General features: G+C 49.9%; 1 protein-coding gene across 2 annotated transcripts in view; it reads right to left on the bottom strand.

Annotated features, from left to right (window-relative positions):
* Nucleotides 1-862: 862 nt before the first annotated feature.
* The window catches only part of PIWIL2 (piwi like RNA-mediated gene silencing 2), a 41,333-nt gene continuing 26,996 nt past the window's right edge, over nucleotides 863-15,199 (bottom strand). For both annotated transcript variants that reach the window (XM_075910751.2, XM_075910750.2), the window contains exons 19-23: nucleotides 14,330-14,418; nucleotides 13,026-13,131; nucleotides 9,836-10,089; nucleotides 8,506-8,613; nucleotides 863-3,649 (exon numbers count right to left, since the gene is read on the bottom strand). In XM_075910751.2, the coding sequence (XP_075766866.2) occupies nucleotides 3,493-3,649; nucleotides 8,506-8,613; nucleotides 9,836-10,089; nucleotides 13,026-13,131; nucleotides 14,330-14,418 (714 nt within the window). In that variant the 3' untranslated portion in view covers nucleotides 863-3,492. The remainder of the gene's footprint in view (nucleotides 3,650-8,505; nucleotides 8,614-9,835; nucleotides 10,090-13,025; nucleotides 13,132-14,329; nucleotides 14,419-15,199) is intronic.

Raw genomic sequence — 15,199 nt, 5'->3', positions numbered from 1 at the left:
TGCTGAAGGGGTGGGTGGAGGGGAGAGGACAGATGACTGGAGAATTCCACATGTACAGGCAACCCCTGCACTTACGACCTAATCGGTTCCTGGAGAATGGTCATAAGTCAGGCCATCGTAAGTCGAACCCTTATTGCCCATAGGGGCGATGTTATGAATGGGGGTCCCGTTTCTGGCCGGCTTTGCCTTCTGGGAGTTGTAGTCTTTGGGAGCCAGTGGCGCAAATGGCACCCAGAGCCGGCCAGGGGCTGTACCAGGTGGCCACCAGAGCAGGGCGGCCGTAAATGTGTGTGGGGGGGTCCTCAGGTTGGGAGGTCGTAAGTCAGGGTCACCTGTATTTCACATCAACCAAATCTCCTCTTGAGCCTCCAACTCAAAGGAATAATCTGACCAGCAGGGACTTAAATACCTGCTCCCAGGCAGGGGATTGGAGGAAGCAAAATGTCAGATCCCTTGGGTCAAGAAATCAACTGAGAATGAATGAAACCAAACTACACTCTGCTTGGCAGCAGTTACACAGAACCCTGCCCAACGCGCTGTACCAGTTCGGGAGTCTTTTGGCTTTTCTTCCTGATGCTGATCAGAACACTGGCGGTCACATTCTTCATTCAGAAATTACCTGTTAGATCTGAGGAATGTGTGTTTCTAAGGACAGGCCTGGTGAACGCACTTTGACGCCCTCCGCTTTCCCTCGCTTGTTCCACTGCGCTAGCCTAGCAAACCGCCTCTCCAAAAAGGGAGATTTTTGCCATTTCACTAGCGGTCTCACCACTTAAAATTGGTACAGTCCAATGCAAAAAACAAACACCCCAAAAACAAAACACCCCAACATTTTTCAACACAGTAAGGAAAAGACGTTTAAGAGAGTTAGGTTATAATTTTACTGAGTTTAACAGAGCTACACATTTATACAAAAGTTTTTCAACCATTCGATATTAAAACTGAGACGCGAGGCTACAAAACCAGGCATATGAGATTCTTTAATCTTCACCCAGTTTGTGGAAATCTTGAAAGGAGCAATTGGACAGAGGCAGAAACTTTTCAAATGCAGCTTCAAAATGAAATCCAATGAATTCACAGAGAAATCTTCAAGCCAACCATTGTAGACCGGCATTGCAACATATTCATAGGCAGCTTTAAAATTCTAGGGGTTTTTAGCCTCATCCCCTCACATACAAATAAAAACATGCTGAACAGTTGAAATGCACAAATGTATCTTTCCTGAGGATGCACCATGCTTACATGGCAACTGGAAAAAAAGTGGGAAACAGCTATTCCAGACTTGAGAGAAAGAATTAAAAATTATATTTCCTACAGTAACTGGTAACTTTTAAGCACGTCTGCAAAAACAAATAAAATTGTAGGATCCTGCTCTTTAAAGCATTAGGTTTTACAAAAAGGAAAAATGAAGTACAAATGTAAAAGCTTCAAATAAATTTCAGAGTGACACGGGATATTTTAGACACAGATCAGGGACTATGTTGTCTTTGGTTTCATGTAAACACTGATATTTGTAAAGCATTAAAAAAATACAACCAACCATTGAAAGTTACATTCGAAACACAGAAAGTACTATTAGGAGACACGGCAGAACGGTTCTTGTGCAAGGGGGGGGTTTTGCACAAAAATGGCAGCTCATTAAGTATGCAAATGAAGTGTGGTGATATTCACCGCTTTGCCTCATTTGCATATTCTCTTGCACAAGAGGGGGCAGTCTAAACATAGCCTGTCAGATTTTTCAAGTCCACCGAGGGCTTTGGTTTGGAAATTAGGAGAGGGACAAGAATTCAGCACAGTTACATAGGTAGGGTGTTTATTCCAGAAACAGTAATTTCTTTTTTTGGGAACATGGATTGTTTGTTGGAAACGAGCAGAAAGATCAATAATTGCTCCAGAAACGCTGCTGGGTCGCTAATCCAACAGCTCGTAAAGTACTACTGCAGAGGCATGCACTGGGGCTAACCCAATCATCTAGGTAAAGGGATATTTTAGAAGTCGCACTCCATGGTCCTTAACGGCTCAGTTCATCACCCCAACACCTTTTAAACCCACAAACCCTCGTTTTCCAGTAAACCAACATTTCCTGTGGAGAGGTTAGTCACCTGTGTTTGGGTGCCTGAAATTCTGAACCAATTGACAACTCTAAAAAGAACTTTTTCCCAGGCTGCCATGGTAATCCTGGGCCTTAGCTGACCAATACGGTTTCATACATTTCCAGAGTTTTTTGGGGTCTACTGCAAACTGTTGTGGTAAACTAGAAACTACACAAGAACAGGCGTAAAAAGCTTTAGAGAGAGGAAGTGGGGAAAAGGAAAGAACATACAACAAATGCAGTTTTTATTTAGTTACTTCCATGCCCTCTAATCCAAGGCGCTGACCAAGATTGGGGGGGGACAGGGGGGAAAGAGAGAGAGAGACACACACACACACACACAAATTATTCAGGCTTACCGTCTCATTGAAGACTTATCTTGAAGTTGGAGAATGTCCTATTTAGTGTTTTCCTTGAGCTCTGGCTTAATGCAGCTCCTACTGCAGCTGCCTCAAAACCACCCCCCAAGAAAGCAGGGATGCCTTGTGAAGATTTAACTTTCCCCACCACCTGCTGTTGCATGTCCGGGACCTACACCCCTGAAGGCTGCATTTACAGGACAAGCTCCATGCTCAAACGTTCCTAACTCTCTCCTGAGGGCTTGTCTACCCCACCTGCTTAAGTTGATGTAACTTCCGTCACTCAGGGGTGTGAAAAAGGTCACCCCTTTGGGCGACGCATGTATCGGGGACCTAAGAGCCGCCCGCCCCAGTGCTCAGACGGCGGAAAGGCACTCCCCCCCATAGCTTCTGCCCGTCGCTGTGGGGCACTCATTATGCCAAGAGGAGAGGGAGAGCCGTCTTCCATCAGCATAGTGCATCTTCACCAGACATGCTACAGCAGAGCAGCAGCCCTGGGAGCAAGGTGGGCATAAGGACTGGCCTCGACCATGTCGAAGAAGCAAGCGAGCTCAAACTCTCCCCACCATGGGACCCTGCCATCCCCTTTCCATGGGCAACCAGCTGCCTGGGAAGAGATTTAATCGCCTGCAAACTGAACACAAGACTGATCTGGTCCTGTTGCCTCCTCGCATCCCTTTGCAAATAGCTCTTAGGAGACACCTGCTCTTACGTGGGCTCTGCTAAGTACCTTCAGCCTTCGGTCAATACTGCAGGGAAGACAGGCCTACCCCCGCTGCTGGATTACTGCATCGATTTTAAAGGAGGTCGCGTTTCTGGGTCTCACCTTCCAGTGTCCTTTAAGTAACCAAGTAAAAAGCAAAACCTCAGCTATACAATTATTAAAACAAACTCAGTCTCCCTTCCCGTGGCGGTCAGAAGCCGCCGTGCGCAGTGTCCCACGAGGGACCACAGAGCAACAAAGCTCCATCCAAGAGGCTCCCTTCGCCATCGGCACTTTGAGGAGCTGGATTCTCCCCCGGCTCCTCCCAGCATCCCCGGCTACAGGAAAAAGAGCTTCTCGCTGAGCTGAATAGCAGGCTCATGGTGCAGAAACTGTCCGGAGAGAAAGGCCAGCTTGTGGGCATACTTGCAAGGGGCTGGGACTCGGATGGTGCCGGGCCAGTTCCAGTACATGTGGCAAAGCTTGAAAGTCAACCTAGAAACAGGAGGAAAAGAGAGTCCATTAGTATTCGTACCTCCCGACTTGGGACGTGGCGTATCCTACCCACAAGCGGCACCACGTGCTGAGGGATGGCTCCTTTCGAGGCCACCGGAGAGGCGCGCGTTAAGGGCCAAACCCTTCGCACTGAACGGTCGGACTGCGGCAAACCTGTAACCTCTCTCTGACGGCGGCACACGAAATGTATTTGGAACACTAGGAGTCTTCAAAGGGTATCAGCTCAACTTTATGAACCGTCTATGCATCGCAAGGGGCAAGGGATTTCCTTCTGGCCCCAGGAGCGATTTGCAAGGAGCTTCTTGCAGGAACTGGGTGAGGATTTGTCAGTGTCAATCCCCAGCAAGGAAAATTCCCTCTGCTTTGTGGAAAGCTGCATAGACCAGTCCTAGCAGGTTAAAAGGAGGCCACCAAAGCTGTGCAAAGTGACCATGTGCACCTTAGGGGGAGGTCACTCTCATTCAATCCAAGACCCAACACAGCTATAACCCATGGACCACCTCATAGCAACTGACAGAGCACAGAGGATGCATAGGGCTGTCCCGGGGTTCCTGGGTCAGACATCTAGCTCACCCATGGGGGTCTGTGAGCCCTCTGCCGTGTATCTGCACTGAAATTACGCTCTTAGAGTTAAGGCAGGTTAGCAGGAGGAGACAGATTAGAGACACCCAGAGGAAAGTAAAGGACACCGCCGACCCCCTGCCTGGCCAGTTGCATATTGTGCACCTCACACTGTGTGCCGAAGATCACACTTACCCAGGGTGAATTGAGAGATTATTCTAGAACGAGAATCAAGGGGCTTAAATTGCAACAAAGAAGGTTTAGGTTGGACATTAGGAAAAGATTCCTAACTGTCAGGGTGGTTTAAACACTGGAATAAATTGCCTAGGGAGGTTGTGGAATCTCCATCTCTGGAGATATTTAATAGCAAGTTGGACAGACACCGGTCAGGGATGATCTAGACCAGGGGGGTTCCCAACCTGGGGTACGGGGAATATTTTGTAAATAAATAGATTACCCTCATTGAAATATTCCAAAAGTAGCAGTGTTAGTGAAAAAAGTTGTGGATTCTAGAATCTATTTCCTTTCATATTGAATAGGGGGCATGGGAAGGTTTACTAAAAGCCAAGGGGGTACAGGGACCGAAAAAGGTTGGGAACCCCGATCTAGTCGGTGCTGGGTCCTGCCGTTGAGGGCAGGGGACTGGATCGGATGATCCATCAAGGTCCCTTCCAGTTCTAGTGTTCGATGATAAGTACAGGAACAAACAGCAGGAGGGTTGAGGAATTCTACCAAAATGATGTGTCTGGTATATCCTGTAATGCAAAGCGATCTCAGAGTCACACTGATCTATACCCAACAGGGCGGGGCCTGAGTAGAGGGACTTTGGGTGAGCAATACTTCCTCTAACAACGTACTGCGTTAAGTTAGTCTGGGCTCTAGAATGGATGCTAAGACTCAAGTTCATACATAATCTTTACGGACATAAAACTGGCTGGATTGTCAGGCTCAACAGGTATCAATCAACAGCTCGGTGTCTCGTCGGCAGTGCTATCAAGAGGGGTTGGTTCTGTTCAACATCTTTATTAATGACCTGGACGAGGGGATGGATTGCACCGCAGCAAGTTTGCAGATGACACTAAGCTAGGGAGAGGGGTAGATACATTGGAGGGTAGGGGCAGAGTGACCTGGACAGATTGGAGGACTGGGCCACAAGAAATCTGATGAGGTTCAACAAAGACAAGTGCAAAGTCCTGCACCTGGGACAGAAGAATCCCAAGCATTGTTACAGGCTGGGGGCCGACGGGCTAAAGTGGCTGTTGAGCAGAAAAGGACCTGGGGATTCCAGTGGATGAGAAGCTGGATACGAATCAACAGGGCGCCCTTGTAGCCAAGGAGGTTGATGGCATATTGGGCTGCATGAGGACGAGCTCTGCCAGCAGATAGAGGGACGTGATTATTCCCCTTTATTCGGCACTGGGGAGGCCACATCCAGAGTAGTGTGTCCAGTTTGGGGCCCCCTTACTACAGAAAGGATGTGAACAAATTGGAGAGATTCCAGCAGCGGGCAATGAAAATGATTAGGGGGCTGGGGAGAGGCTGAGGGAACTGGTCTGCAGAAGAGAAGAGTGAGGGGGGATTTGAGGGCAGCCTTCAACGACCTGTAGGGGGGTTCCAAAGAGGCTGGAGAGAGGCTGTTCTCAGTGGGGGCAGACGACAGAACGAGGAGCAATGGGCTCAAGTTGCAGTGGGGGAGGTCTAGGTTTGAAATGAGGAAAAACGATTCCCTAGGCGGGTGGGGAAGCACTGGGATGGGTTCCCTAGGGAGGGGGTGGAATCTCCATCCTTAGAGGTTTTTAAATTCCAGCTTGACACAGCCCTGGCTGGGATGACTGAGTTGGGGTTGGTCCTGCTTTGGGCAGGGGGCTGGACTCGATGACTCCTGAGGTCTCTTCCAGCCCTGAACTTCTGAGTCCGTGGTTTGTTTTCAAAACTTCTAGTTGCTACGACTTGACTCTCTGCTTTGCTTCATTTCACTATACACACGTCTAGTGCTGCGTGCTAAGTGGTGAGCAGAAGCTAAAGCGGGGTCGGCTGCTGCTTTGGAAGCCGCCAACTGGACTCCTCATGGAGAAGCTCGTCGGGCCTGCTGGTTGGAATGGACCCAGCGTGAACTTGCAGAGGGACAGCGGAGCCTTCAGCGGGTGAGCAGGTTGGGCTTGTCGTGCCCTGGTCCATTGGAGGTGGGGAGCTGACCCCCGGCAGGGACAGACAACACTGCCTCACGCTAAAGGCAGATGGCAGAGAGGTGCCTCGCACCCCTATGTACCCCAGTCACAATAACGCTGTGACCAAGACACCGAGGACAGGTGTTGAAGGACTCTCTTCCTAGCATGGTCTCCGTGCGGAAGACGGGCGACTGTCTGGTAAGCTGAGCCCTGCATGAAGACGTGTTCTCTGTATCGCTTTCATTCTGAAGCCCCCGTCATTCCCCAAGGAACAGAAGGGCGGGTACTGAACCGAAGACAGGCAACAGTAGCACCATGAGCTGCAACTTCAATCTTAGAGGAGACTCAAAAGACCCCGCCCCCCCCAAGAGGCTAAGGCTACAGGCCTGAGACCCTTGAAGAGGCCACAAAGGGGAAGAGAGGAGCCTGACAGCCAGCACCAGTGACTTCAGAGGAAGGTGCAAAATATCCCTACTGGACCATTATGGAGTAACTAGAAGGTTTACCCGGCCTTGCTCGGGCCCTTAACTCAAATAAGTTTTGTTTTCCTTCATGTAAACAATTATTCTGATGTGGGGTTGGGGAGGAGGGGGTCAGGACACAGGCTGCCCTGGGGAGAGAGGACAACCCGAGCCCTCTCTCACCACAGCAGCTTGGGGCCAGGTGAGAAGCGCCTCTCCATGGCTGCTGCAGCGCTAGAGGGCACAGCCAGGGGAGAGGTGCATGTCCCCCAGCTGGGGAACAGATAAACTCTCTGAAATATACTAGATAGCTGTCTTTTTCTCCACTCCTGCCCCCTGCCGGGGTTACAGACGTGCCAGTCCCCATCTCTGGCCCCTTGCTGCCCTCCTGTGGTCATTCTGCAGCACAACTGTCCCTCCTACCAGACCCTCGCCTTCCATTTTATGAGAAATAATCAAATTCCAGGCACATCCCATGGTCCTAGCACAACCAAACCCTGCCCTGGCTTTAAGAGGAAGCTAAACACCACATTTGGTGCTCCTAGCTCTTCCCCTTTAGGTGGAGTTCTTGACAAACAGGACTCTGACGGACCGACAGATGCACTTTTCTAAAATATACAGGAAGATTTATCCACAGCGGAAGTCTGTTCCTGATCCTCTCCTTAAAAAAAGCACTGACCTATTTCATGCAAACGGTGCATATGCTCATTATGCATAGATTTCTAACAGTTTTTTGAATCCTGCTCACTTATAATCGTCACGGATAGTTCCACAGGCTATGCGCTAATTATACATTGTAGAGTTTAATCACATTTACATTTTTTGTTCAATTCCATCGATTCTCCGTCCCCCTTTTGTATAATGAAAAAGGGGAAGTAGGAATGCCCAATGTGCCTTCTCTCTACCATTCATTTTTGAGTCTTTAGCACTCGGACCAATGAGCTAAAGCACGACCAGAAGTAATTTCCCCTCGTTCTTTGTAAAGGGATAGGTAAGTTGGTCTCCAGCTAGCTTCCATACAGAGAGCGTTGTGGAACAACAGGCCTTGGGGAGCGTTCCAGCTTTGCTGTTGTCTATTGCAAGATCAGTTCCCAACAGTATGTTCTGCTGGAGAACACGAGATTACAAGAAACGGCCAAACCAATCTGAGTTTGACCTCACGACTGCTGGACTTTGCCCACGGTTCCTCCATCCCCGTTCAATAATTTCCAGAATAACCCAAGCTAGTATGTTCCTGAAAAAGAGAAACAGGAAATACCATGCAAGGACACCCACGTGGCAGGCAACCCTGCCTTGCTGAGTAGGACAAATGTTGCAAGTCAAGTCAGAGTTCATTTCCAAAATGAAAACGTGCCGCGCTGGATCAGGTCACTTCACCAGTAAGTCCACCACACTGACTCTCAGCAGCAGACAGCCAATATTTCGGGGGGGTGGGAGGGGAGCAGCTGCTGAATGCACCTTAGCAATCACATCAGACAGCACAAGGGAGTAACCGGCACTTCTCTTTAGAGCAGGGTTCGGACAAAGATGTCGCAAAACACTGAGGACTTGAGGTACAGGGTGTTACAGCGTCACCTTCAGCTACTCAGCCTCTCTCTCTGCTGCGCAGTTTCGTAAAGAGGGGCCTTTGGCTCTGCGCTCTCACCTCTGCATGTGGTCGGGACTGAGGTTGGCTGTGTTAAGCACACAGATATAGTGAGTCGGGATGCCGCAGCCCTGTCGGACGTGATGCGCCAGCAAGAAAAAGTCCACCCTGAGAAGGAGAAAGAGAAACACTGTAAAGAGAGTCAAGTCGTCCGTGCGCAGACAAGAGAAAAGCCGGTGGCTGTTTCTTAAGCAGAGCGATTAAAAGCGTTTTACACCGGAGGCTGAGTTTGCTTTATCAAGGCCCCATTCTAAGTTGAAATCACTGCACGACCTCACCGCTTACACCCTCGGCGTGCCCTCCCACAGTAACATCTACCCAGCCAGGGTACAACAGCAATGCCTACGCGCTAGCGATGCAAGAGCTCTTATGCACGGCTGCCATAGCCTTGCTGTACCCCACCCCTAACGTATTTCAGTCTATATTCATGCAGCACGTTGTGTGGTGGAAAGCAACTGAAGAAATGGATGGGAAATGTAAGCAAGGACAGAGCCCAACCCCTCCTTATCAACATGCTAGGAAAATGTTTTTATCATTGCAGCTGCTGTGTTGCTCCCAGGAAAGAAGACAGAATCTCTTATTGGACCAACTTCTGTTGGTGAGACAAAGCTTTTGCACTTACTTAGAACTATTCTCCAGGGATATTGTTTCATGTACAAAGCAGACAGGGACTCTCTTTGCAAGGCCCTATGAGAAAGCATTCTAGAGCAAATGGCATTACACGGTTTACTTGCCTCAGTAGGCTGCCTTAAGCCAGGGCTACTCAACACGCGGCCTGTTTGTTTGCAGCCCGGGTTTACGTGGGGCTCAACATGCGGCCCACGGGTGGGCTCCATTGATCATGGCCTCCACTGGGGACACACTTCACAACGGCGAGGCGACTCCCAGGCGGGGTGAGCACTGAAAGACGCAAGCAGACTGGAACGCGCCTACAGGGTGTTGGCGTTTCTAGCCCCCCGGGAGGTGGTGCGGGGAGCGCCGGGGCATTGTGTGAAAAATTATTTGCATACATTTGCATGTCTATGCAACCACACTTAAGTTGCGGCCCTCGGCATGTGCTGTGAGTATCGTTGTGGCCCCCGGGGCTTCCAAAGTTGAGTAGCCCTGGCTTAAGGGCTGAACTGAACTTCTGGGGTCTAGAAAGTCTATGTATCAACTTCACTAGTGCATTCTCTGTGGCTAGAAAGGGCAATTTCCTGCCCTTTGCTCTGGAACTAAAATACGTGCTAGGTTTGCACAAGCACCCCTTTTAGTGGCAGTTACAGAGTGATGGAGGGAGGGAACATGGAGGCTGCCAAAGAACAGACTCTGTGGGTCACCTGCCACTCACCAGTCTCTGCAGGTGACAGTGTGGTCAATTACAGTCCCTGGAACAGGGCTTACAAAGTGCTCAGTGGAAGCAGAATAGAGAGTGGTGCTGATTTTCTTCTGCACCACGAAGACCACCATCTTGGGGTGGTAGTTCTCAAAAGCATCAAAGCACGTCTGGAGCTGTGGGATCTCATAGTGCGCCACAGTGGTCAGCTGGCTGTCCGACACCCCATCTCTGTAAACAGCTATCTTCTCGGGCAGACAGTGATTCACCTGAGCAGGAAACAAGACAAAGAGTGGACGCTTCTTCACTGGGGCTTTTCCAAGGGAGGCTAGATAGGCGTCGGTCTTCGATTTAGACACAACAGATTCTGAAGCTTGATGGGGGGCAGGGTTAGACTAGATGAGCTCCGTGGCCCCTCCTAACCCTATGATTGTAAGACGGTTCTAAGGTAACATGGGTGAATTTGAGGTCTTAGTGCAGTACAGCCTAATGCTGTGAAGGAGGGTGAATTATACTTGGGATTACGATCCAAGAGCCCACAAATATAAGGTCAAGTACCATCCTGGCTCTGTAAGGCTTAGTCTACACTTCAGGGTTTTTGCACAAAAAGCCTTTTGCGGACGAGTTCTTGCGCAAAAGCGCGTCCAGATCTCAAAGCACATTGCAAAAGCGATGTGCATTTGCACAAGAGAGCGTCCACACTGCATGGACACTCTTGAGCAAGAAAGCTCTGATTGGCATTCACTGAACAGCCATCAGAGCACCTGTGCTTTTTCCGATAGGGGTTTCTAGCTCAAAAACCCCTCCGGAGCATCCACACCTGCCTTTTTGCACAAGAGCTGCAGTGCAAAAAGGAGTTATTCCCCATGAGGAGAGGAATAACTCTACCGGCAAAGCCCTCTGTTCTGTGGATTTTCTTGCGCAAAAACACGCTTGAGGTGTGGACGCTCTGCCTGTTTTTGCGTAAAACCCTTGTAGTGTAGACACAGCCTAAGAGAATACCCACTGGCATCAGCGGACAGTTTGACATGGACTTTTAGTTAAAGTCACTGCTGCGTGCAGCATCACTTGGTGGGACTGAGGTCAGTAACTGTGAACCTCAACTGCTAACTCCTAACGCTCAGGATAACACAGAGAGTTAACATCCAATTTTGAAGCCGGGTTTTTCAGGCTGAGATAATGCTGCCTCAGTTTCTATCTGGAAGATTATAGCCCCAACCACACGGCCTAGAAACTTATTCTGTGAAGTGAAAGCCTGCATGCTGTGAGACACAATGGGCCACAAGCACTACACAAGCACAAAGACACACTACTGAGCCTTGTGCGTGGGGTTTCAAGGCAGTCAGTCGGCTGTTCGACACCAGTCACTGCTAATTGAACCGCAGTCCTGAAAGATGCTGGTTCATCGATCCCCATGTGAAATGAGTTGGCCGGGTCTCAGTCCAGCCCCAAGGGAACAAGTCTCCACATTCTAAAAAGCCACCACCATCACAACCAGCACCCTTTTGGGCAGTCTCATCAGAATACCATGGACTGAATGGGCCACAAACGGAATCCCCCTCCTTCCTCTACAAGCGGACTCATTCTAAAGCTCCATTAAGGCATGGTCTGAGGACAGTATCGGGAAGAGCGTGCCCCACCGCTATCTAGGAATGATCTATCCTGCATCTAGACTTCAGTTTCAGGGCTGTCAATCTGGCACCTTCCTCAAGAGATAAAAGTCCACTGTATCTAATTGATACCTTTATAAATAGGACTTCTTTTTAAATTGGTGCCTTTGCACCTCAAAGCCTGAAAGTAGACCTAACTGCAAAAAAGCCATCCTCCCAGACACGCGGACGCCCATTTTAGCTGAAAGCATATACACGATGTGCTGAAGTAGAGAAATAATCAAGCAGCAACGTAACGACCCTTACACTTTCGCATAGAGCGGACCATTCCTTTTTTGCACCGAGGGAATTTATGACGAGATAGAAGTGCTGAGGTTGTTCAAAGACAGGGGAGTCTAACCCATTAAGACAGATAGCAGCACTGATGGCGAGAAAAGCTATTCAGCAAGAGCCCCAGTTGCACAGTAGCCTTCACTGAGGTAATTAAGCAAGTCCCTGAGATAAGGAAAATCATACATGCCGTGCCAAACTAGGGGCCATTTCAGCATTTTCGATTCAAGGCGAGGTCTGCAAAGTCTCTTATTCACTCGCTTCACTTTCAATGGTTTCTGCTTTTATTTGAGACACAATAGTGGGTTAGAAGGAGTTAGGTCTGACTCGGTGGATAGAAATGTCTCCTGTGGATAGACATCAGGGTCCACTGATCCACAGGGTTGTTCTCCCAAGAGCTAGTGGCCACTAGAGAGGAGCGCGGTCCTGTTGCACCTGGGAGCCAGCACCCCCCACAAGCAGCTCCTCCCCCAGCCTGGCTGCATTACCCCCAGCCCTGCCGCCAGCAGGGTTGTACGACCCCAGAGAGGAGATGCTGTAGCTAGAGGCGTGGCTAAGTGAGGTGCAGCCCTGATGCTGGTGCTGGTTCCATGCTCCACTCCACTGACCGCGGTGTCTCTTGGGAGCAGAGCCCTGCAGATCAGCCGATCCCGACGTCCACCTGTGGATATCCGCATCTGCAGGTAGACACTGCTAACCACGCAGGGCTCTACACGGTGAGTATCGTCCATCTAACCCGCTACTCTGTCTCTGATGTGCCCAGCACTGGAGGTTTAGGAAACAGGTGCAAGATGCATACGCAGCCAGCCAATATGGGACAATCTACCCCTCACATGTAAGAGACTGGCTTAAGCCCTGAAGCACAAGGTTTCATGTTCCTTCCAAATTGTGTGTCATTAAGTAGAACTCTGGATATTCTTGATATCCCTAGAACTATCCCAGTTCTTTTTAAATCTGTAAGTGGCACCCAGAGCTCTTCATCCTAGGGTGCTGAACAGAGATGGTGCCTGCCCACCTGAATACCGCGAAGGACACGTATGTTTCTCTTTGCAGTTTCATCAATTTCTCGTAGTGGTCAGCAGGGCCTGCACATGAAGCGGGGGAAGGGTACACTTTACCAGGGCCCGGACGCCCAGGAGGCCTGGCCCAAGCAGAAATTGTGGTGTGGGCGTGGAAGGGACCCATGTTACAAATCTGTACTGGACTCAAAAAAATTTTTGCTTGGGTCCAGGCAGTCTGTGAAGTCACCCTCTACATTTCCTCACCTCGTAGAACTTCTGTAAGGCCCCGACCAGGCAAAGCTTCAAACTGTCTGCAATTTCCTGATGAGGCATCTGGAACACAACCCTAGAATACCACTTGGTGAGAACACTGGTGGCAGAAGGAGAAAGGTAAATATTACCTACAGGACGCGTGGGAGCCAAAGCCCAAAAGAGTTACACAAATCAAAACAAATTCTGCTCCGGCTTTGCATTCGTCTTTTCTCGGACTGTTTCTAAAAGGACTCAGCAATAGGAACACCATGTGATCAGAGATAACGCCGACCAGTCCTTGGCATTGGGAATTGGTGATACCAAGCAAACAAGTTATTAGACCCTGTTGAAAAGGACAGCCAAGGTTAAGTCAACATTTTTTTTTCTGTTTTAGTAAGGGCAAGGCAGTGCCATAAAGTGACAATATTGATAAAGAAAAAGTTTCGCTTCCAGTCAAGCGATGTAACTTTTCCATCACAACTGCAGCTCTCTAGCAGTTCAAACGCAGGAGAAGCACTCAAGACGAGAAAGCTTTTCATCTGGGTATGACAATGTGCAATTTCAATCACAGGCACTTCCAACAAGAGGCAGTCAAAAGCCTGGAAGAATAAGACAAACTTCCCAGAGCCTCCCGCTTTGCTATGGGCCAAGACGTATTGTGTGGCTAATTGATCAGCACCCCAGAAAGCAGCAGGAAATACATCGAGCTGGAGAAAATTGATCAAAACAGCAACTGCCCCACTTGGGACCTATCGGACCTTCACTGTGACAGAAGATTCTGGAACGTTCCATTACATAAGAACAGTCAAACTGGGTCAGACCAAAGGTCCATCTAGCCCAGTGCCCTGTCTGCCCACAGTGGCCAATGCCAGATGCCCCAGAGGGAGGGAACACAACAGGGAATCATCACATGATCCCTCTCCTGTCATCCATTTCCAGACAAACAGAGGCTAGGGACACCATTCCTACCCATCCTGGCTAATAGCCATTGATGGACGTAACCTCCATGAATCTAGCTCTTTTTTGAACCCTGTTAAAGTCCTAGTCTTTACCACATCCTCTAGCAAGGAGTTCCACAGGTTGACGGTGCGCTGAATGAAGAAAAACTTCCTTTTGTTTGTTTTAAACCTGCTGTTTTATTAAAACAGCAGATCCATCCATCTCCCCCTGCAGTCCACACCATGGGTCAGACGCTCTGCAAACATCACTGGCTCCTGTGTGAGGCACACCCCTCAGCCACACATGGAATAGCTTAGAGGCCCAAGTTTTACAGGCTGTAAACGGGCAGCCCCCACTCTAGTATAGACACCACTTACTGATTGGTGCTTGCAACGAAGCCAACCACAGAGCGCATCCCCCTGCTGGGGTCGTGGTACACATCCATGCCAATCACCATCAGCTGCTTCTGGAAAGGAGAAAGGAAGCTGAGTGCAGTGGGGATCTGCTAGGCATAGGCATAACTCACCACCTCGCTGGAAATTTTCTGAACCAGGGGTGTAGCCACGGGTGGGCCTGAGTCGGCAGGAGCTCAGGGACCCACCCACTTGTCATCCAGTCCCACCCAACCTCCTGGTCCAGCTCTGCTCCTGCACAGCCAGTCGGGGGCTCTTGCCAGGGACCGGGGCTGGTGTCAGCGCACGTGCTCCAGCTGGGGAGAGAAGATCGGGGCAGGAGGGTTCGCCCTGCTTTCCCCACTCCTGCTGAGAACTGGGATCTCAGCTTGCCCCATTCAGCCTGTCTAGTGCTCCAGCCAAGGAGCCAGGCTGGGGACTTGCTCCGCTCCTCCCACCTGGAGCCCCCAATCCCCAAGTCCCCAAGCCTATTCCCTGCGTGGAGTGCTGGGCAGGGGGCAGCACAGCTGGGGTGCACTTTGCTAAAGCCCCCCTATTTTTCCAGGACCCTGGGCCAGAGTTTCTATCATGCCCCAGGGCTGAGGGTGGACAGGTGACTCCAATAGCTCTTGCCCCAGCCTCCTGTCACGGTCTGTCCAACCAAGAGTCCCAGTCTCCCTACGCCACTGATCTGAACCCTCCCTAAAAAGCAAAATAGTAGCGCTGGATTAAACGACAAGAGGGAGGCCCCAGCGCTGGGCTTAGCTCTGATGGTCATAAAATCCCCGGAATGAATCAAAAGTGGCTAGTCACCAGCAGAGAGCCAGCCAGGCAGTTCGTTTGCTCTGTTCTTCA

This window comes from Pelodiscus sinensis, chromosome 28 (genome assembly GCF_052426305.1).
Source record: "Pelodiscus sinensis isolate ZL-2025 chromosome 28, ASM5242630v1, whole genome shotgun sequence".
In the NCBI taxonomy this organism is placed as follows: Eukaryota; Metazoa; Chordata; order Testudines; family Trionychidae; genus Pelodiscus; species Pelodiscus sinensis.
Note: the sequence above shows the minus strand (reverse complement) of the source record. Positions and strands in the feature narration are given on the sequence as shown.